Source organism: Saccostrea cucullata, unplaced genomic scaffold (assembly GCF_032062105.1).
Source record: "Saccostrea cucullata isolate Sc308-1 unplaced genomic scaffold, CSIRO_AGI_Scuc_v1 ctg8894, whole genome shotgun sequence".
Classification (NCBI taxonomy): Eukaryota; Metazoa; Mollusca; class Bivalvia; order Ostreida; family Ostreidae; genus Saccostrea; species Saccostrea cuccullata.
In genome coordinates this window covers 5,438-29,485 of record NW_026934902.1, presented here as the reverse complement: position 1 = coordinate 29,485, position 24,048 = coordinate 5,438, and the positions used below count along the sequence as shown (strand labels likewise).

At 33.9% G+C, this 24,048-nt stretch overlaps 1 protein-coding gene across 1 annotated transcript; it reads right to left on the bottom strand.

Annotated features, from left to right (window-relative positions):
* Positions 1-2,290: 2,290 nt before the first annotated feature.
* LOC134241510 (uncharacterized) lies at positions 2,291-3,315 on the bottom strand. The gene is made up of 2 exons (XM_062723553.1): positions 3,247-3,315; positions 2,291-3,156 (listed from the first exon to the last, which is right to left on the bottom strand). Exons 1-2 carry the CDS (start codon positions 3,313-3,315, stop codon positions 2,338-2,340), a joined length of 888 nt encoding a protein of 295 aa, XP_062579537.1. The 3' UTR covers positions 2,291-2,337.
* Positions 3,316-24,048: the final 20,733 nt, after the last annotated feature.

Sequence of the window (24,048 nt, the reverse complement as noted above, 5' to 3'; positions counted from 1 at the left end):
TCCATCAGTTGAAAAAAAATCCTATAATGAGTTTTCACTGCTCGTATTTTATTCTGCACAGTTCTTTTAGAATTTGTGAAATTTTGAAGAATCACACGACTTCTTGTAAGCAGTCTATGAGCTTTCGCAGACAACGTAATAGTTCCGTTTAGAATATTGTAAAAAATCTCCACTAGAGCTAATATCTGTTTCTTACTTGCAGTATACAATAATCCCAATTTTTGTTCTTTCGGTGTGTCTTTATCAAAAAATAATTTCAGGTACACTGAAACACTTTGTAATATTTTACTCATTTTCTTAAGTCTGACACGACATTCATCCTTCGACATACAAACTAGATCTGAATGTATTCAGAGTTTATAAGGGTTTATATATGATACATGTTTCATTCGGAAAAATGCCAGTTCTTATGCGATATGTCTCTTCGCCATGGGGAGATAAATCTAGCACCAGATACCCGAAAGGCTTTTGCATACAATCCCTGTACGCTTCCACGAGAGCATTTGATTTCCCGGGAAAAACTTGTTTACCCAAACATTGAATTTGTGACATATCTCTCGGATTTTTCAATAATACCATATAATGCGTATTAAGATTTATTGTGCGAGAGTGTTTACCTTTGCAATACATGTTTTGATTCAGATAAAGAATGCTTAGCTTTTTATGATGAGCACCCTGCGTAAAAAGTTTTTCCATTTCTTTGTTTGACACCAATTCATTCATAAGATCATCAATTACAACCAAGTTGTGACAGTTGTTTTCTGTCAAGACGTTCAAATCAGATTCACTAGGTAAGCCAGGTCGGAAATTTAAAAAAGGAAATTGTTTCTCCATAATGCTAAATTCCTCTTGAAACACACCATAGCAGTACAACACATTCACTGGAGGATCAGGATAAAACATCAGTTTTATATAATTAATTATATTTTTAACAAAACATGTTTTCCCTGAACCGGTCGTACCGGATATTGATATTGTAGTACAACTGTTGAAGGGAAACATGTTGACGTAAGGACGGTCGGAACTAAAATGAAGTTCCTAAAACTCTTGTGCTTTCTATTAAACTCTTAATTATACACAATGACAGAAAGGTTGAAAGTAAAAGTTTTAAAGCGTTTATTTTTCTCCCTGAGTATTTATTAATAAATGAGTCATTTGAATATTTATCAGTACTAATTTTACAAAAAGTCAGAACAGTTCAAATACAAGAAACACACTGATATCAATGTTCGTATTTACAAATACATTATGTACAATGGTATATTGTCAAAGTTTTATTCCATTTCACCACCAGGATTGCATTCAGCACACTCAATCATCCCCATTTGGTTTTCGTGACTTAAGTGACAGGGCACCACACAGTCCATGTCTACCGGAAGCTGGATGTTGACTTCCTGTAGATTGTTCACTAGAACGTCCCACTCCTTAAAACGCAAAGACAGTCCATTAGGTGTAGGGTATAAATCGTTCTTATTGTTCTCATATCTACCTCTTGTGAATTCTCTAATGTTCACGCACATGTAGGGAGAATTCACAGACACATACACTTGGCCACCCAGATGTAATTTAAATTCAACGTCCTCTTTCGCTTTCACTTTTGCAACGGCGCATGCTACGTCTTCTAAACGATCGCACAAAACTCTCCATCTTGACAGGGAAAGTTCCTGGCCTTTCTGTGCGGAAAACTCTCCATCTTCCGTCTGCCTGATGTCAATTGTTGAATTGTATTCGTCAGGGAAAATTCTGAGACATCTCTCGTCACTTAAACATAAGTTGTAACTTTCTTTAGCCATAGTGAATAGAACTTATTCTTGAAGCAGAATGAGACAAACGGTAAGAACAAACAATACTTAAAGCAGAAGGGTGTTACCATGAAGAATTATGTAGGCGTGTATGTCACAGTATATGATTCTATAATTCCGAGTTAATAAGATTTCAATGCCATTTTTTATATCAATTTCAGTATTAAATAATAAGCGCTATAATATATCTTAATCGCTTCGTAATGTTGCAACTTTTATTTTCTACTTGTAAAAATCTTTTATTTTAAAATAAGACTTTCCTTATCAAAACACCTTCAATCCCAGTGTGTTGTTATATCAACATAAATCGTTCTATTATCAGCTAAATCGTCTCTTTTAATCCTAATTAGTATTATCTCTCGTAATTCCATTTTATTTCTCTAAAAAATTCTTTCATAAAACAGTGAGAAAGAAAAATTAAGACAACAGTAAGGAATTTTATTGTGTTTATAAATTAACAATAAAATATGAAAATAGGAAACGTTCAAAATGTATACAAAGTTTTAAAAAAGAAAATATAATGTTCACATAAAAGTTAAGAAAATAAAAACTTGGTCCGAAAAAAATAAAGTTTTACATTTGTGATGTGAACAATACGCCATTTACTGTTTGGTCGCTGTCGTTGTAAATACTCCATTAGATTTATGGAATTTAATTTCTCGCGCAATTTCTTTCTGATATCTCTCATGTTATTTATGAGAACTGGTCGATCAAAAACAGTTTCGTTTCTATCTGGGATGAAATATCTATATTCTCTAGTCTCAACATTTTGTAAAATAAAACCAAAAGAAAGATTCAATCTGAAAGTGCGTGATTCTGTCCGACAGGAATTTTGAAGAATTTCGATTAAATTTTCTGTAGAAACGTTATTTTCTAATGGAGAATTAACAGTTGTCTTTAGAGAACCTTTATCTCCCTTTGACAAAATGAAGTTTTTATTCGCCAAAAAGGTGTCGCGAAGTCTTTCATCATCACCCCATGGGGCTTGGTCTCCTCGTTCTTCCCATGGAAACTGTACCTCTGTTCCTTCACCGCTTTGATGGAGTAGTTTCTGATGGAGGTACAGCGCTCTTCTGTTAGGAAAAGACTCTCGACATTTTCTGCATGTTACAGAATGACCTGTTGGAGGTGATCCTCTCTCCAGCGGTTGATACGATGTTGATGGTTGGTTTTCGGGGATTGGTTGAAAAGCGGTAGAGGGCTGGTTTTCTTTTTCGGGGATTGTTGATGATCGGTGAGCGCCTCTAACTCTGTGCTCTTTCCTATGGTTAATCAATTCCCTTTTGTTTTTACAAACATGTCCGCAGCGTTTACAATCGACACCTTTCCCCTTCCCGCTAGGCTTTGGCTTTTGCTTTTAAAAAAAATTATAATCAATTAAAGAATAATGTAATATGACTGAGAGAGAGAGAGAGAGAGAGAGAGAGAATATGATGTATCTAACCTGTTGATTATTTTCTGCATCATCAGCTTCCGTAGGTTCTTCCCCATTTTGGACCTCAGCATTCTCCATGGACCTATAAAATTATTAAGAGTAAATCAGACCATGTACATGTATTGTATTTACAACCACATAAAAATGCAAGTCCTTCCTTTTTAATAAACAAAAATAACCATTGACACACCCCGCGCCCCTCTTTATTAATCAATTAAACCATGTTACTGTTTTACAAAAAATATATATCTTACTTTTGCTCCTCCGCGAGGTTCCTTAAATATTTCATTCTTCTTTTCACGTTGTAATGGTCGGCTACACCCCATTTCTCGGACCATTGCTTTAAACGTTCAACGTCGTTTATTTTCTGGACGGCCCTATATATCCTGTGATCCTCAGGTAAAACTCCCATAAAGTCTTCCAAAAAATCGTCATCTTCGTTAGTTCTTCTGGAAAGTTTAATTTTAATAAAACAGTTTTGAAAAATCAATTAGACGTGATCGTTAATATTTCTATATGGTTTTATTGATTTTATACATGATCCCTTTTGCAAATAATTATGTCAAATTTAGAACGATTTCGTTGTAGCTTGCATTTTTTTTCAGTAAAAGAATTCTCTACATTGTGACTTACTTTTGTAACTTCTCCCATTCCAAGAGCTGAAGAGTTCTTCTAGCAACTATCGGGTGATTTGCCAGCGCGTGGTTGACCGCCCAAGTGAATAAAGTATTCAAGTCTTTTATTGAACTTACTATTTTGTAAATGATTTCTTCTTCAGCACAGCATAGTTCCCTATCCATTATGAATTTTATAGTGATATATGTTAAAAGTAGATAGTCTTGCATATATATATACCGAAAGGATTAAATTACTTATAATTGAGTAAGACTTCATAACATTTAATTTGTCGCTCAAACCGACTGTCATTAATCCATGTGTAAATGTGTTTTCCTCAGGTCGCAGATTTGAGTTTTTTAAAATTTCAAAATAATTATAATAGGACTCGCTCATTGTCACTTTCTTGAGAACTGATTAACGGAACAATGACTAGAAAACATCTCATCTTCTTTGTAAACGCAATAATAAAGATAAGCCGTTATCTTTAATTGACTTGACACAGATAATAAGGAATTAACACCTCTCTATTAGCAAATCTACTAGCGTGGATCTTGATTTCGCAGTATCTTATGACACTTACAGAAAATTACCATCTAGTAATCAATACCTTGAATGAGCCATTGATCTGAACTTTATCCGATTAACATAGTATGGGTTTTTTCTTTACGCCTATAGAAAATTTACATATCTTGGATCCACCACTTTTATCTAACAGAAAGGTCCGCCATCTTGGTTTTACACCCCTAGAAAATTGACAAATCTTAGATCCGTCACTTTCTTCTAACCGTAGAGCCGCCATATTGGATCTACCCCAGACTAGAGCCGCCATATTGGATCTAGCCTTAATCTCTTAATCCGATTAGTAAATTAGGGCTTGAAATGCACACCCCAAAATTTAGGGGTCGAAATGCGACCTCCTCTGGTCATAGGTTTTGCCCCATTTGATATTATGCCTTTCATCCCATTTCAAAAAAGAAAGTTTACAATGCATTTTTCACATTTTTCATTCTTTTCCAAGTACAAAAATTTTTAAAGGCAATGTGGTCATTATCATTTTTTTATTGTAAAATAGTGATATTTGCAAATCCAATTTTTGTTTAAACAGTAGACCGAAAGAGTAGAAAATCTAATTAAAAGAATAAATTTATGTATGCAAACACAAAACAGGAAAATGTTCATGCAAAGGTTTCTAAAAAATAGACTGAGATGTTGAAAGATAAATAAGTTAGTAATATACCATTCATCTACACCTTTCAGACAAAGTGAAAGTTTATTTTGATGCACAAGCTTTAAACACATCTATAAATGTTAGAAATTAAAGTAAGCAAATTCATAATTAGAACAAGATGTGTTAACTTTGTGAAACACTATGCGCCCGACGACAACAAAGTTCCAAAAAATTACTTATAGCAGATAGGTCACAGTCAAAGTCACAAGATCATTGACCTTGGTGTCATTTAAAGAACTTAATTAGTAGGATTTGCATACCAAATATAAAGTCTCTATCTCCTACGCTTCAAAAGTTAAGGCAAAAGTTCGAAAAAGCTATTTTTAGCATATATGTCATTGTTAAGGTCACAAGGTCATTGATCTTGGTGTCATTTGAAAGGGTGTTATTAGTGGAGTATGCATACCAAATATGAAGTCTCTATCTTTCATGGTTCGAAAGTTATGACGAAGATTAAAGTTGACATACAGACAAACAGATAAAAAGACAAACAGACAGGACAAAAACAATATACGCCTCGGATCTATCGATCCAGGCGCATAAAAATAAAATTTCATACAAGTATTATATGTAGAGAGAAAGAAAAAATATGCTATTAAATACTTCAATTTAATACTACACAAGCATGTACCAGTTAAAACATGATGCAAATATGATTTTAAAATTTCGTCAAGTTGAAGGAACTCACTCTGATTAGGAACGCACACAAACGGAAGTGCGTGGGAACAATCGACTTTTTCATATAACCATACGTCCAACTTCCTCCTGATTGCATAACAGTCTTTGTCTGAATTTAAGAAAACATAAGTAAAACCTAGACAGGTTCTATAATTTTAGGCGCATACATGAATGCCTTCTGTTGTTAGATAAGTCAATTTTCAATAAAGAAAACCCTGTCAGTAACATTTGCCTGGAAATACCAATGGTGGGAATAATTAGTGGTTAATACCAGTATTTTCCCGTCCCGGTATATTGTATGTATATAAATTACACAGATTTTCTTTAACCTGGGAAATACAAAATTAATGAATTATAAATTAAATGAAAGGCCTCTTTATAGGTTTGATATTTCCATCATATTTTACATTTGACTATTTTCTTAGCTTTTTCTTTAGTTACAAGAATAAACCCAAATGGGATTCTTTTTGTTTTAAGAACCAACTCTTACTCCAAAGGGACATGATATATAATTAAACTAGAATTTACACTTGATGGGAAAATCCCAACAACTTTATAACCAAAAATGGTTCTGTTCATTAAGAGAAGAGAGTTTCCTGTACACATGCATCATAAAGAATGTGACCCTTGTTTCAAGCCCCACCCTAAAGCTAGGGCTCAAAATGTGAAAAAAGAAAGCAAAGATGTACGATATATATATATATATATATATATATATATATATATATATATATATATATATATATATATATATATATATATATAATATATTAAGCACATTTTACAACAACTCTTAAACTAACATAACTGCCCTAAGTGAAGAAATATTAATATAGAAAGCACATAGAAATACACTTTTATATGGATACCCACTTCCGCCCAAACCTGGTTCCCTGTCCCTGTTTTGCTTCATATACTCCGCGTCACCAGGCAATGACGTTAAGTTGTAAGTTCCTGGAAGGGCTTTTTCTCTTCAGAAATAGCACATTGTTCAAATAAATGTATCTCACTTCTATTCTCAATGACTATGTAGTGTAGTGTAGGGCAGCGCCGCGAGAATTCCATCGGCATCTAAAGCAAGTTTCTTTTCGACTTGCCTAGATAGTCGAGCGGTTTAGCGCGCTGTTCCTGTACTGCTAGGAGACAGATTCCGAAGGTCGAGAGTTCAAACCCGGGCTCGTGCGGAAGTGGGTATCCATATGAAAGTGAATTTCTTTGTGCTTCTATATATACGTATATATATATATATATATATATATATATATATATATATATATATATATATATATTAATAAAATCACAACACCAATATAAACTCAACCGGTTTCATTTTCAATCTTCAGGAGGTTGACAATAGAGAGGTTGAGATTTCAAACGTGTACCACAGGTACTTGTGGACAGGAAACCCCCCCACCTCCCGATATTCAACTCCTGGGCTTATTGGACATTTTTTTTCAAAAATTATATTTATTACACTTATTCATTATGTGTACAATATGAAAAAAACCGTCAAAACCCCAAAACAATCGCTCTACAAAAATACCCCTCTATACATTATAAGGGAGAAAGGTACGCCACTCCGGTTTGTTTAAGTTGTACCCCCACTGGGCTTTCTGGGTTTAAAAACATGTATTTATTTTATTTCAACCTAAAATGTCGATTCACATCGTCTCTTCATATATTTCTGCCTTAGTGCATGCTATCGGATTAACTCTGCATCTCGTAAGAATCCCACAATATCTGATTATCTCCTTAAACAGTTTCCCAGTCAGAACGTTGAAATTTCCCTAGGTAATCGCAAAGGAAGTGCATAGAGAATGTTTCACTTATTAGGATAACGTCCGAGAGTTTTGGACTGACGTAATAATCTCTCTCTAGTTTTATCATACATTCTCTATGCACTTCCTTTGTTTTTACTTAGGGAAATTTCAAACCGGAGTGGCATGCCTTTCTCCCTTATAATGTACATAGAGGGGTATTTTTTTGTGGACGATTGTTTTGGGGTTTTGACGATTTTTGACGATAAGTGTAGTAAATATGATTTTTGGGAAAAAAAATCATGTCCAATAAGCCCCGGGGTTGAATATTGGGGGGGGGGGTCCTGTCCACATGTACCTGTGACGTGTACGTCTAGTAGGGAATAACCTAAATTCCGTGTGTATTACGTCATTAATTTTAGTGACGTCAAGATTGCTACACCTTCTTAAAACTTGTAGAGTGACATCTACCCGTAATTGAAAACTTGTAGTTTAGATAATGAAAATTAGTCAATTTATGTGTGAAAATGTAGTAGTTAACTATTATCTAGGATGTTTAGTTTCCCATGCACTTATTTTCATCATGTTTTGCTTTTTAACTCAAATCAAACAGACGTCATAATACTTTAAAATTATAGTTAAAACAAAGACAGTGATCGCAGTGTACACGTACTGTTACATGTCATTAAAATCTCAACAGACAAATTACAAAAACGTGTACGTGTACGTCAAAGTATAGGAACAAGTAAACGTTTAAGGGGGGACCTATGACCGAAAAGTCTTTGTGTGAAATTTTCAAAACTTTGACATTTCTTTCATGGCCACTTGCTCTTAATTTTTAGGTATTAAAAACAATACCTTTGGATGCTTATTTTTATACAGGAGCACGTGCAAAAACAGTGTGAAATAGATTATTTTCAGACATTATAGTTCTACCCCTAAATGCGCTAAAAAGAATTTAAAAAAGTCAAATCACATTCAATATCAACAGGTAATTAAATTATTTGACTTCTATCTTTAATATGAAGACAAATTCATTGTTATTCATTATAATGGAACACAATGTAAGTATAATCCCATTTTTCTTTTCGTATTTTTTACAATTCCGACATGCATAAAAGGTAATACCTTAAAAAGTCTTTGTGTGAAAATATAATAATTCATATTTTTTGAAAGAAATGAATTATCTCTTCATTTTTTTGATAAAGAAATAAGTATACCTTTATGATAATATAAACGAGAAATATGAAGTTTTCTGTTATTTTCGTACTCCTGTGTCATGAATATTGACCTTTCTGCACTAAGACAAAGGTAAGTAATCACTGGCAAACATCTGAATATAAAACTATTTTGCGGAATAATTTGATTAGTAACAATTTACACTGATTTAATCTTTTCTTTTTGATTCCAATCATTCTGCCCCCCCCCCCAACTCTTCCCCGTCAACAACCAACACCTATAAGAATTAACCTAGGAATGACTTTATACAGTTCAATCTAAATGTACTAATCAATAAGCAAATATAGGTAAAAGTACATTTCTTAATTTTTTTTTCGTAGTTTTATCGAGAAAATACAATTAATGGTAAACATAAAATTTAACATATATCCCTGTATGATTCAAGCCGCTTTCTTTGCTCAATTTTATCTTATCTTTTTGCACTTATATCAGCATATTGTCGAGGTATTTTTTCACAACTGAAATTGCTATGAATTATCAACACAAGAAAAAGAATTCTTATATTTACAAACTCCATTAATTAAATAACACTGCTATTAATGATGTATAAATTTTCTTTTTGTAAATTGTGTACATTATTGATTATTAACAATGATAAGCCTATATCACAGTTGCAAAAGTCAATATAAGGTCGTTTTATGACGTCACAATAAGAATGTTAATTTTGTGTAACTAAGCATTATATTGTCAAACTCCAGAAGATTGGAAATGAAACCGGTTCAGTTTATTTCGGTGTTGTGATTTTATAACATTACGTGTGTGGATTTATACTATAAGTTAAATATAAATATATATTTAAAACATGATTGTGACGTAACCTTTTGTTTGTGTTGTCCATTCTGTAGCTTAGTGTTGAGATAACTCCCGTAACAATCCATTAACTCATCTGTAAGTGTCCATTCTTTTTAGAAAACTGTCCATTCTTTTTAAGAATTGACAGTTTTTTTTCAAAAAGAATGGTCAGTTAAACAATCAGAATGGAGAGTTACAGGTAAACCTTGTCATGTGCACAAGAGGGAAAAAAACCAAATACATTAATACGATTTAATGTACATGTAAATACATGTAACAGAAAGTTAAAAAAAACTTGAGATTTTTAAGTTGATCCAGAACACAATGTCTGCATCGGATCTACTTGATTTTACACATTTAAAGCCATATTTCGATGCTCAATTTTTTTTTTCACAGAACTTGAATTTAAATGGCATAAATTCACATTTGGTGAAGAGTTTGGAAGAATCGATCATTCCCTCGAGAAGAATAAATTTTGAGCTTGAAGTTGGCTAATATTAAATCCATTTACCAAAAAACAGTTTGCACCATGAAAACTACACTGATGTAGTGAATTTTCGGTAGAAAATAATTAAAATTGAAACATTTCCAGATTTGATTTGAAATACATTTTCAGGTCGTGGCTCATTGTTATCCATGCAACACTCGCAACACAATTTGCATTTCACCATTAAACTAGCTGCTGCAATTAATATATCCCCAAAAACTAAATTCATTTTATAAAAAATATCTGTACATTTTTTGTCCTCGAAGAAGTTTCGAGGGAATCAAAGTTTGGATAATTTCTTTTACGTTTACTATTCTCTGTTTCTAGGTCAAAATATCACCGGTTTTGTAAATCTTTCGGTTTCAACAATTCGATTTCGATTCTGTCATATTTTCTCTCCAGCGGTGGGAAACATGTTTGCCTTTACAACACAAAATTTAAAATGATGTTGAGGAGTTGCATTCTTATATAAATACTACCATCCACCGAAATCCACCTGTAACTGTTCATTTTTTTTTTGTAAGGTAATTAAAGGAAAATGTTTTTCAACTTACCTCCATCTTGACGGTGAATTATGTATTTTCTAATTCCAGTCCAAACATAACCTTGGCATGTCATTTCGTCGAAGCGATTCTGAATGTAAGCAGTCAGGTAAATATTCTGTTGTTTACAGCTCCTTCCATAGTCATTCCAACTTGAATTTGGTTGATTTATTAGAAATAGGTTTTTGTCAACTACAAATTAAACCAATTTTGGGTAGAAAAATATATTCTTTGTAACTGTGGTAGAGATACTTTTATTGAAATAAAAAAAAGAAACATATTAAATATGAATAAAGTAAATTAGCTAAACCATAAAACATATACAAAATGCTTAAATGTTTTTCATTCAATTTTCTTTCTGCTCATTCTGTGCTAACTGGGTATTTTGTCACTGCTTTGCACCCCTCTCGATCCACACAATGTACATATGTATACTTTTACAAGGCCACACACTCATCTGTTCGTCAGATTTTGGAATGGAAATAGATTTCTTTGGTTGAAAGATTGGTCTTTTGGGGGTACTGAGTTTTATTCAACTTTAGTGCAAGATTTTATGGTGAAAGAAATACATTATGTACTGAAAGGAAGAAGAAACACAGGGTAAAATAATATGCGAATTTTTTTTTTTGACCGCATGACCAAAAATTACGAAAACTGGTCAAATGAGAATCTTGGTACTTTGCACTTAAATCGGTGTTTAGAATTACTGCTACATGTATGCTAAAAAGACAACAACAAAAAAACCAGGCAAATTGATGAAGACAAGTTTGTCAACAATCTTCTTGTATCATTTGGTGCACTTGGGGTATACACATTGTTTTTCAGTATCTATAGACGATATGAACTTCTTTCAATCTTGTAACAGTTGAAGGAAGTTCTTGGTGTATGGCTGTTATGTTGCCTGAGTAAAAGCAAAGGCAACAACGGGTTGCTGTGCAGTCACTGGTAAATTTACCCACTGAACGCCTTAACTGTCGTCAGAGAGGGCCTTTTGGTTTCCAATCAACCTTGACGTTGACGCGTAACAGAGCCACGTCAAGATCGGATTGTACATCTTGCCACCTATTTAATCGCCACCTAACAACCCCAGAACTGCTATTGATAGAGTAGACTATCGTATCATAATCATAACATTCAACATAAAACTGAGAGAAACCGATTACGTGATTTGGATTTTTAAGTTGGTCAACTTAACTTTTGCCTAATTTTTTTTCGTTGTTTGTTTACCATAGACCCACCGTAGCCTGGATTTGTAAAGACTATCTCGCAAACAATCACATTTACCCATTCGACTGGTCCATCTTTTTTTCATTGGACATCTGGGGAACTGGGTGGTTGATAGGGTTTGAAATGTCCTATCTGGTCTCTTTCAACGAAGGTCTGTCTTGTTGAAAAGGTTGAAAAATATACCTGTTTCAAGGATAAACACACTGATGAACTCCATGCAAAGGGGAATCAAAGCTGTGGCAGATACGCAAAGGAGACATCGAAGATAATGAGAAATTGCAATTTTCACATCTCGGGGTATCATCATTTGAGTTTCAAAAACTCATGAATTAGAAAAAGTCAAATGGGCTTTTGGTTACATTTTCATTTAGACGACTTTTAACGTTAAATAGGCAAACAAGAAAAACGTTAGATAGACAAACAAGAAAATATATACCAAAAAAAAAATCAGATTATTTCATCTCTAAGGTTTATCCCAAGTTTCTTGTTCCTTTCAGTATAGTTAATGCTGATGACCGTTTTTTAAAGACCTAAGACAGTTCCTGAAATGTTTCTACCTTTTCACACTTCCAAGATATGTTTTCAATAGTATAATGTGAAAAAGGTGGAAAACAGAATATTTTTCTTTTAGATATTAAAATATTGAATTATACGTGCGTCTATTTAGACATAGATAAATGCGTGTAATTTTCTCGTAAATTTAGGTGTATGTATACACCTAGGAATATTTAGAATTGACAGGGCGTTCAAACTTGACACAATATGCCATAAATAATGACATCTCATCTACAAAGACACCGAAAGCGGGGGACCACAATTCTTTGAATTTCCTTGTTAATAAACCATTCTTAGTTTTAACATCAGTTCATCATTTTAATATTTCTTATCATTTGCAGCAAAGTTTTTCATATTTTTCAAGCCTTTATAACATGATTGTTTGCAATGTGTTAAAAATATAGAGTTTAAAAATATATATGTTAAGTAGTAAAAAGTTCTCTCTGCATTTGACTGTAAAATGTCTGTTATAAGTTGATAGACATAACGTTTTGAACGTCAAATGATTTCCATTTTTTTTATGATTTGAACATCAAAAAATTTCCGTTTATTTTTAGTAAAGCTACATGAAGATCATTGCTATCTTAAAAAAAAAAAAAAAGAAAGAAGAGTTTTGTTGTACTTTCGACTGTAATAAAATAAAAATTACAACCATAGAACACAAAAACTTAAATTTAAAATGATAAAAAAATTGTGATTGTGGGAATACACTTACTACAGTACCCCTCATGTACTTCGTCACAATCATGACCAGATGACAACATTTCCCTTGATCTACAATTGAATGCCAAGCAGAAACCATCTACTTCAAATGTACTGTCCACTAAAAATTAGAAAATATTAATAATCTCTGTATTGCATGAGTTTAACTGTTCATTATTCATGCATTAGTTCAAATTGTTTTATCAAAGATAGCTTTTAAAAGTTTTTTTTCAGAACTAATAATCAGTGTCTTAGAAGAATTAGTGTAGAATTTTTACAGCGTCAATAATTGTTAACAAATAAAATTATGATTTATTTTTTATTAAAAATTCCTAATCCTAATCTTTCAGCAATTCAGAAATTAAAATCATTGCTAGATTTGTTTCATCCATTTTCAAGTATTTCTTTAGAACTTCTGAATAAAATACTGTTTACGGGAAATTTTACGGGAGGTGGGAGGGCTTAAGTCCCCAGCGTTAACAACGCGAGGGTGTCAATGAACATTTTTATAGTAAAAAGGTTATTACTGGAAAAAGTGGGGGGATATTTGATATCTAGATGTCGAACCATGGAAAGAGAAATAGTGTAAAAAAAAAGATACGAAGATTACGTTTAAGGCAAACCTTTCCGGCAAGCTTGAATAAACACCTTTTATGTAACACTGGTTGTTAAAATTTAATAAATGGAGTCGCTTTCTATAAACTAGTATTTAAATTCTGGATAAATAAATTTCGAAAACTTTCCTGTGATAGATTTAATGAATCATCTTTACATTCATTGAAGTTAAAGTTTGTTTGTATGCGATGTTTGTGTGTGGGAGATGGGGTGATTTTCAATTTTTTTTACCGCTCATCGGAAAGGTCTGAGAAGTTGCAAAAGGTCCGCTCCCCTTTTTGTGTCCAAAAAATATACAAGTTTTAATAAATTGATTTTTTAATGTGGCTATGGTCCCCTACCCATACCCAAACTGTCCCTGCCCCTTTCAAGATTCCTGGATTTGCTACTACTTGCATAATCTGTATGACAAAACTAGTTATTTTTGTCTTTACAAACATTGGCGTCGGAAAGGGGGGGGGGGGTACGTGGAAGAGAAAAAAAATTCCAACGTACAAAAATTTGACAATCCAAAAAAGGAAAAAATATCCTTTGCCCAAACACGAAAATCTTCTTTCGTGAGGAACGGGGGAGGGGGTGTCGAACTTCTTTCAAATTGTTTCCAGACACTTCCACTTAACCTTCATTGGCTTAATCTGCGACGTTCCTGTTGAAAGTGGGGGGGGGGGGGTGGGGGGGCTAAGCCTACATGTACGCTCTAATATCCATTGCCTATACCACTGCTACCTTTGCAAAAAATGAGTGGGTGGGGGGAGCCCCCCCCCCCCCTCGGTTCCGATGCCTATGACAAATATATGCATGTACATACTAGTACTTTTTTCCTTCTCCCTATTTTAAGGAATACCTCTTTTAGAAATGAACTTTGTTTGAAACGCTCAGATGAATACTCAGGACTTTGAGTCTAGTTAGTATGTATTTTATAGATCTTTCGCTTGTACACCAGTTCTGAGCGGAGGGTGTGTACGATTCATGAATATATATAATAGTTTACAATAAATTTTATTGGGTATGACTTTTGCATCAAGAATATTGCTTTTATATCTGATTCATATGTCGAATCTATGTTATTTGTTTGACATAAATTTTCCGTTTTCCGTTCCGTTTTCCGTTCCGCGTGTTAGCAACACCCAAATTTTTGACCCCGTTTTAATTTCGCCCCTCAGTTGGTTGAATTTAAAACGGGTGTATTCAAAGAATATAATGCAATTTCTTAAACAGAACTCTTACTGGGCGAATATAAGATGACGCAATTTTTTTTTGCAAGTGTAAAAGGGCGAAAAACTAAAGGGGCGAAAATAACTCTATATACAGTAAACATTGAGACAGCTTAATTCCAATAAAGCGTCAAAAACAATGAAGACTAGGGCGAAAATAAGATTAGGGATCAGGTGCCATAGAGATGTAAACCAAACTGTTTCACTTACAACTTACCCTTTGTCGTGTTCGGGTAAAAAATAACCTGTATTACAATGTAATCTGTATAAAACCCAACAAAAAAAAAAACAATAGACTGACACGTGTATGACCTTAATTATTCAAACATTCAAACCATCGAAGGTGTTGCTATCAAGAACTTTGTAACAAATCTGCAAAATATTGTTATTGAACAAGATTCTTGTTACCTTTTGAAACTCGGACTTCCTTAGTTATAGAAACTGATCGTATATCTATAAAACGTTCTTGCATTCAGTTTCTTAGTTGGTATAGTAAAAAACTTGAGATATAAGATAATGCTGTATTTCAACATACTATAAGCACTGCCGGATAAATCTGCCACTTACAAAGTGGCAAATCGGCGCCCGCCAAATCTTATTTGACATAAAGAACATGTAACCAAATGGTAGACCATCGATATCACTTACTCAAAACGTGTTCAAAATTACCTTTTCAGGTGAGATAATCACCTTTGAAATAAAAGTTCCCATGGGAAAAATAAAATTCCCGAAAGATATCAAAATCTTGTATGATTCCATTATTTCCTGCAGAATATTTAAGAAAACCTGCAGGATTTTTATTTACCATGGAAGAATTAAATATCCTGTAGTAATTTAATTTCCAATAGGAGAGAGAAAATATCCCTTAGAAAAAATATTTATCTTGGGATTTCATAAATTCCTACAGGATTTTCATTTTCAGTCAGAAATTCCTGTGGGAATTATTTTCACTTTTGAATTAATTACCAGCACAAATAAGAAAATTATCCTGTAGGAAATTTTGAATTCCTATCATGGGGTAAAACAATATATTCTCAAACTTTGTGGGGGCATAATAATACGGAGAAGAAACAGATTAAAAGCAAACTTCGTTTGGGGAATTCGAACATAACCAGGTCTTCCAATGAAGACGGAAGAAAGAGTTTAAAAGCAAACTTTCTTTTGGGGAACATACACATGTATTCCACTGAAGACGGAAGAAAGAGATTAAAAGCAAACTTCGTTTCGGGAACAATAAGTCTTCCACTGAAGACGAAAGACCTTAAATATCAGGAGAAGCAGTTATATCCTGGCTTTCGCTGAATCTCCTAAACACCTGGATTAACGTGTATCATATCTCATTTTTAAAGGTTTTATTATTTAACATGGTAAAAAAAAGTAGAGGTCAGATTTCAATGGATATTATTTTTTCAACGTGTGTGGAGTCATGAAATTACCGGTCTGGAAGGGTTGACCCTGATTAATTCCACAGGGGTCGCTTTTCGTCATTACACCGGTATGTATGTAGTGATATCTTTGTATGAGTGAGAAACATTCTCGAATGGGACGTAATTAAAACAACGTACAATCTATCAATCAATATCACCTTCATAAAGAGTAATATAGCCAATTCCTCCGCAGAACCCGTCATCAGTGGAGTTATTGCAGGTTATGTTGCACTTGCTGCTCTCTGCAAGCTGACTCAATTCAAGACGAGGTAGAGTGCAGAAACAGAAGCACGTCTCTTCCTGAATAATACAACAATTGATTCATAATAAACAAAAGGTCAATGTCTACAAACAATGAACACATTCACCATATTAAGATGAAATTAATTTCGTAGAAGTCATTTTATTTATATCTCCTTGTAGACGAATTGTATCCTCTACTGATAGTATCATACATGTAGAACTGTATATACTTACACTTAGGGCTAAATATTCGAATTCACAACTTTCGGGGTTTGTTGTTTGATTTTTGCAGTGTAAAAAGCAATTCCCAACATTGTTTAGTTTTAATGTAATTTTGTTATCGTCCGTACTTAGTTGTTTAAAACAGCCTAGGAAGAGATATAAAAAAAATATACATGTATATAAAGATACAGCGCTGTTTCTCAAATTTTGATTATAATTCTTTACTAGTAAACTGTATACCCCTGTATGCTATCCAAGGAGTAAATGACCCTGTAACAGATGACCAAAATTGTGTATTTGCTTCTATCCTTAAATTGCTCTCATCATTACTGAAACGTTCGAAATCCTTCAGCCGTGCTAATGTCCCATGATTCAGATCGTTACAAATTTTGTTTGCACTTTTCCAATCTCGGACATCTTTGTAAACATGGAAAATATAACTTTCTGAGGATCCTAATTTTAAAAAAAATTATTTAGAGAAAAAAATTAACCCTGCATATCAATTCAATAATCTCTGTATTAGTGCAAGTGAAACATGAATATAAAATTTGAAACGTATACTTACCTTTCGATATAATATGATTAGCAAACAACCACATAAAACAAACATGTTTCATGTTTTTCGTCCACATTCTCGAGCTTTTTTCTTATCTGCACTGTTTTATAACGTAAAATATCAAAGTACTTCCTTGTTCCAACAGAGGCCTTATAGATTGATGTACGAATATCTCCTTTTTGATTTTACTATAATATGAATTCAAGTTTATGGATATTACAAGTAATTCTACTTAAGCAAAAAAAACCTACCTGACCAATATAAAAATAAATGATAAATTATAAAGGTATCCGTCCTATTAAAGGGGTGTTGTGGAGGAGGTGTTGAAATATATCATTACCGCACATTTTAAAAACTTTATACAAAACATCACAAGTCGCCCGCGTCGCGCAGTGATAGAGTGCCTGTTCTAGAGTCGCGAGGTAAGAAGATGATCCATATGCTGCGAGTTCAAATCCTACTGTGGGACGTGGAGACCGTATAAATCGAGGTCCCGTGTCGCACTTATAGGTGCTGGCACGAACAAGATCCCTCACTGCACAATTGTTCTGAGTGCCAAGCATAGGTCAAAATTTGTAGCTCTCCACTAGCAAGTTGTGGCGTTTCCATATGATTTACTGTAGAGAAAAAATTCTCGAGAGGGACATTAAACAACAAACAAACAAAACATTACGATTTTCAGAAGGTTAACATGTTTGCAACTCATCATCAGAGGACAAGAAGTCGGAAAGCCAATGTTCACTAATAATATGACGAAATTGTGTGCAGCGGTTTATGAGGTGTTGCGCTGACAAAAAAAAAAAGAAAAAAAAAGGACTGACGAACTGACACTCTGACTGACTGACTGACGGACGGGTCAAAAAACATGATATTAAGAGATATAATAAAAAATAAATTTCAATAAAAGATACCTTTTTAGCATGGAGAGATATCTCTTTACCTTAAAGAGATATCTCTTTGACTAAAAGAGATATCTTTATACCTTATAGAGATATCTCTTTAAACAAAAGAGATATCTCTATTTGTATTAAAGATATCTCTTTTATTTAGAGAGATATCTTTATGAGCTAGAGAGATATCTCTTTAAGCGAGAGATACATATCTTAAAGTTAGAGAGATAACTCTTTAACAAGATTAAACGAGATATCTTTTTAACAAGGTTAAAAGAGATATCTTTCTTAGTTAGAGAGATATCTCTAAATAGATTTTCAAAACGAGATATCTTTATAGGCTAAATTAAAAGAGATATCTCTTTTTATGAAAAAGATATCTCTTTTCCAGTGATCCTTAAAAATAGAATAATTTATTCTCCACTTTAAAACGAAAGCGAAACAGGAAGTAAACTCTCTGGAATTGTTACGATGTCATAAGAAACAAGAGGCCCACGGGCCTTATAGGTCACCCGAGTACCGTGTAACAACTTTCCAACAATTGAATTTGGTTCGTGTTTTAAACCAGAAGCCATGAAATTTACAATTTAGAAAGAGACACCATTGCTTATCATAATTATAAACTTAGCATGCTGACTCTATTTACTTAATACCCAGATCAGAGTAATAAAGAGAAAATGTACTTCCACTTTATAACCTGTTGTGCTCCCCACCCTAAAGGAACCACTGACGTTGGGGCCATATATTTCAAACTTTTGGAAATTTTATCATAAAATGGGTGATAAATACCAAAGAGAAGATTTCAAAGCATTAATTAATTTATTTTCAGACTATGTAAACCCCCCCCCCGATACCCCTGACCCAGGGGCATGAAATTAACCATTTTCCTAGGTGCACCTTTCTTCATCATAAATATACATACTTGGATCTTTGGCATAATACCCAGAAGCAAAGGAAAAGATTTTCAAAGAATTAATGTATTTTCACTATATAATCAAAAGACCCCCCCCCCTGCACTAAATCGCAAAAGCCCAGAAACAGGGGCCATGAAATTCACAAATTTGGAAGAGGCACTCTTGCTCATCATAACTATATACTACGTTAGTTTATTTGATTCGCAGGAGCAAAGAAAAAGATTTTCAAAGAAATAATGCATTTTCACTCTATAATCAAGAGCCTTGCCCTAACTTCAGAATTCCTGACCCTAGGGCCATAAAATTCACAATTTTGGAAGAAGCATTCTTACTCATAATAACCATGTACTTAGTTAGTTTAATTAATACCCAGGAGCAGAGAAAAAGATTTTCAAAGAAATAATGCATTTTCACCATATAATCAATAGAGCCCCGCCCTACATGTAACACCAGGCCCCCTGACCCTGGGGCTGTATAATTCACAATTTTGGAAGAAGCACTCTTGCTCATCATAACTATGTACTTAGTTAGTTTATTTAATACCCAGAAGTAGAGAAGATTTATGAAAAATTAATGCATCTTCACCATATAATCATTAGAACCCCGCCCTAACACCAGAACCTCTGACCCTGGGGCCATAAAATTCAAAATTTTGGAAGAGGCACTCTTTGTCATCATAACTGCGTACTTAGTTAGTGTATTTAATACTCTGGAGCAGGGAAGTCTTTTAAAGAATAATGCATTTTCACTATATAATCTATATAGCCCCGCTCCAGCACTAGAACCCCTGACCCTTGGGCCATGAATTTCACAATTTTGGTAGAGGACTCAATGCTCATTACATTCATGCCAACAGTTTGCCTGCTTGATGTCCAGGAGTAAAGAAGAAGATTTCTGAAGATATCATAAATTTTAGTAGTTTTGGCCCCACCCCTCAGTCCCTAGGAGGGCGGGGACCATAAAATTCACAATTTTTTCCCTTTACCCATGGATACTGTATACCAAATTTGGTTGAAATTGGTTTAGTGGTTTCAGAGAAGAAGCTGAAAATGTTCAAATTGTAACGTGCAACGCGGCCGAGCTTGTTGTGTGTGGTGATACGTCTTGTATCACCGAGGCGTTACACTCAGGTTCGTTAACCTGTTAACTCAGATTTTTGTTGACCAATACGATTATAATCAAATATATACAAATACAATGGGGTTTCTTCTTAATTGGACAACCACTAACTGTGGTCAACGGGTGTCTCCCGCAAGTTATTTACTTCGGTCCTGCCTCTCCACTAGTACTGCTGCATCTTGGCACTTCCCCCACCTCTAATTGTGGTATGCCACCTCTCCCTACAACCAAGTGACTGCCTTATTCAGGTCTTACGTGCTTTGGTGTACTGTGAAACACTTAGCTGTTCATCCCCTGCATCCATCTGCCTTATTCAGGTCTTACGACCGTATGCAAAGAGAAGAAACAAACTAATGTTTATCCACTCCGTCACCAGAGAGGTCCCCCGAGTTCCCGAAACACAACATGTGTTACCTCAGTGCAGCCTCCGTACACAGGCAGTTTCATACTACTTGTATGATCTGAGAATTAATATTTTTTAGTGTTTAAGAATTTATATAAGAACGTAGGTCTAACGTTAAAACGAGACTTAATCACAAAACCAATTTCCGTTTCAAAATGTTAACACACGACGCACGACACAGAACACACGACGACGGACGAAAACGGATAGCAATATGTCACCTGAGTGACTCAGATGACCTAAAAAGACTGAGCAAGCAATTGCCTTAACAAAAATGTTATAAATCCCTTACTTAAAACAACAAATAATAATGGCAAATTCGTTGATAAAAAAGTTAAGAGTTTAATATTCAGGAAAACGAAAGTAAGCATATATACCGTGTATTACTGAGTATATAATCTCAAATTCAATGGACCGAATTTTCTCAGCTTATGAAATAATCAACTATTTATAATTTGAAATCTAGACGAAACTGAACTAGTGCTAATTGTAACGGGGACCGTTACAGATGTTCCCCAAACGCTCCCCAACTCCCTTTTGATGCCATATTCCCTGTAAGCTTCATTAAATAAGACAAACTCTATGCATTTGAGACTTTATCAACGTTTACCCAGAAGTGTACCAAGTTCATTCAAATTTTAGCATTGCAAGCGTGCGCATAAGGACCATATCATCTTGTCTACACAATCTATATATTTTAATATACTAAATCAAAAAGTATTCAAAAATACGCTCATTCAAGTGTATTTTTGATTTTACTCATTTCACGTGCACGCACGTGACACATGTTCAAGGTGACCATACCTTAATGTAGAAGTCTATTACATCTATCTATGTTGTAAATCCCACCCCGTTTGCTTAAAAACCAAGGGAGTTATAGCTATTTAAAGTTTAAGCCAATCAGATTGCAGCGCACGTGCATGCACGTGATTTCATGATTATTGATACAGTATGTATCATGTTGTAGGATATCCTAATGCATGGTTATGTTCAAAATTTCAAAGGATTTCGTCAAAAAACAAGAAAGATATTGAGACTTTAGTTTCAGCCAATCAGAGCGAAGCGCACGTGCATGCGCGTGAGATCTTGCTATTTTGATCATGTCATATTGTCTATGCTTCTAAAATATCTTTATATTATGAGTTTCAAAGCATTTCATCAAAAATGTAAAAAGTTACGCCTATATCAATTAAATCGGTCATTTCACGTGTTGCACGTGCACGCTCTTGCAAGCACGTGCGCGCAAAATGACCTTCGTTCCGCAAATCTACATAACATGCCTACTGACCCTAAAAAGGTTTTACCTAAGTCGGATGTGTAGTTTACAAGATCACTCCCGGACAAAAAAGTACCCAGGAAGAAGAAGAAGAAGAAAAATAATAATAATAATAAGAAACAGAGTAAAAACAATATGTTCCCCAACTTCGTTTGGGGAACATAATTACTTGGAATGTTTTGTAAAGGTATAATGACAATGTAGAATATCATGAATATGTCGAATTTAAAAATACTTTTATGTACTTCCGTCATTAAAAAGCTTACTTCCGTAAAGGGAGAAGTCACTTTAAATGGAATTTAAGTAAAAATAATGAAGAGAGAGATATCTCTTTGCAATAAAGACATATCTCTTTTGCTTGAGAGATATCTCTTTTAAACACTTTTGAAAGATATCTCTTTCACTTTGAGAGATATCTCTTAAGATAAACTAGGAGAGATATCTCTTTAACTTTAAGAGATATCTCTTTAACTTGGAAACAAATCTCCAAAAGTAAAAGAGATATCTCTCTAGGTTAAAGATTTATTAATTGATTGTATACTGTTTAACGCCAAGTCGGCAATTATTCAGCCATGTTTCGGTGGTCTAGGTGAAAGAGATATCTCACGAAAGAGATCTATCTCAAGGAGAAATAGATATCTCTCCAAGTATAAGAGATATCTCTCTCATAAAAAGAGAGATCTGTCTAAGTATAACAGATATCTCTTTAAGTTTAAGAGATATCTCTTTCTCATATAATTATCTCTTAAAAATGAGAGATATCTCTTTATGTTGAGAGATATCTCTATAATTTAAAGATAAATTTTATTTTTCGAAATATATAGCAAAATGGCTTGTCATACTTTTAACCTGGTGTTACGCGAAACATTGGTCTCACACGAAGATCAAACTCACGTCCGGTTTGATTAAATGTTGTCCAAAGCTTTTTAATTGTGATAAATTGCCGAATGATGAAAATGACGCACATCCTATAGAAAAATGTGTTTAACTGGGTTTTTATACTGGTTGTCAATTTTTAAATGTAATATCAAGGACAAATAACAATTAAATCAGAGAATTTGTGTCCCCCGCTTAAGGAAAAAGTCAAACATGCGCAGTTCGGGGGGGGGGGGTGTTTCGGATCCCCCTCACTGAATTTGTAGAATTATTAAATGTATACATGCATGTATATTGAAGCAAATAAAATATACCATTATGGATATAAAGATTTAATTGCTTATTCTTTATTATGTGTATAGAAGATTCTTTTTATATGGAATATTTATCATGTAATGATGATTTTATGAGTTTGTACAAGCCAGACCTTGTAAATTTTTCATTTCACGTGCTGAATATGAAAAATTTACGAGGTCTGGCTTGTACAAACTCATAAAATCATCATTACATGATAAATATTTCATATAAAAATAATCTTCTATTTAGTTAAAAAAAATGTATTTCTAAAAATAATTAATTTATTAATTTATTAAACAGTTCTAATAGATGTAATAAGAACATAAAGTCCACCGAGAACCTGTTATATACGCAATAACTCTCCTCATGCCCCTGTGCTAAAAATAGCGACATGTAATACTATAAATACTTCTAATAAAACAAACGGGGCGGGGCACTTTGATAGGGATGAGAGAGGTCCTAGGGAGTTTTGATATAAAATTACATTGCATAAGGTCAAAATCTTCTTGAAATATCGCCCGGAAATGATAGTGTTACACACAGAGAGTTTGTATCAATTTATGACCTTGAACTTTGACCTTTTGACCTCAAAATCAATAGGGGTCTTCATTAGGCCACAGGGAGTTGTTATGTAAAATTTCATTGCAATAGCTCAAATGGTTCTAGAGATATCGTGTGGAAACGAAAGTGTTATAACAGACAGAATTTGTTTATTTATGACCTTGACTTTTGACCTCAAAATCATTAAGGTTCTTCTTTAGTCCATAGGGAGTTGCTATGCTAAATTTCATTGCAAAAGCTTAAAGGGTTCTCGAGATATCGTGTCGAAACGAAAGCGTTACAGACAGACAAAAAGATGGACGGACGGACAAACCCAAATTAATATCCCCCATTTTTCAAGCGGGGGACAAAAAAAAGTGAGTAAAACGTGGTG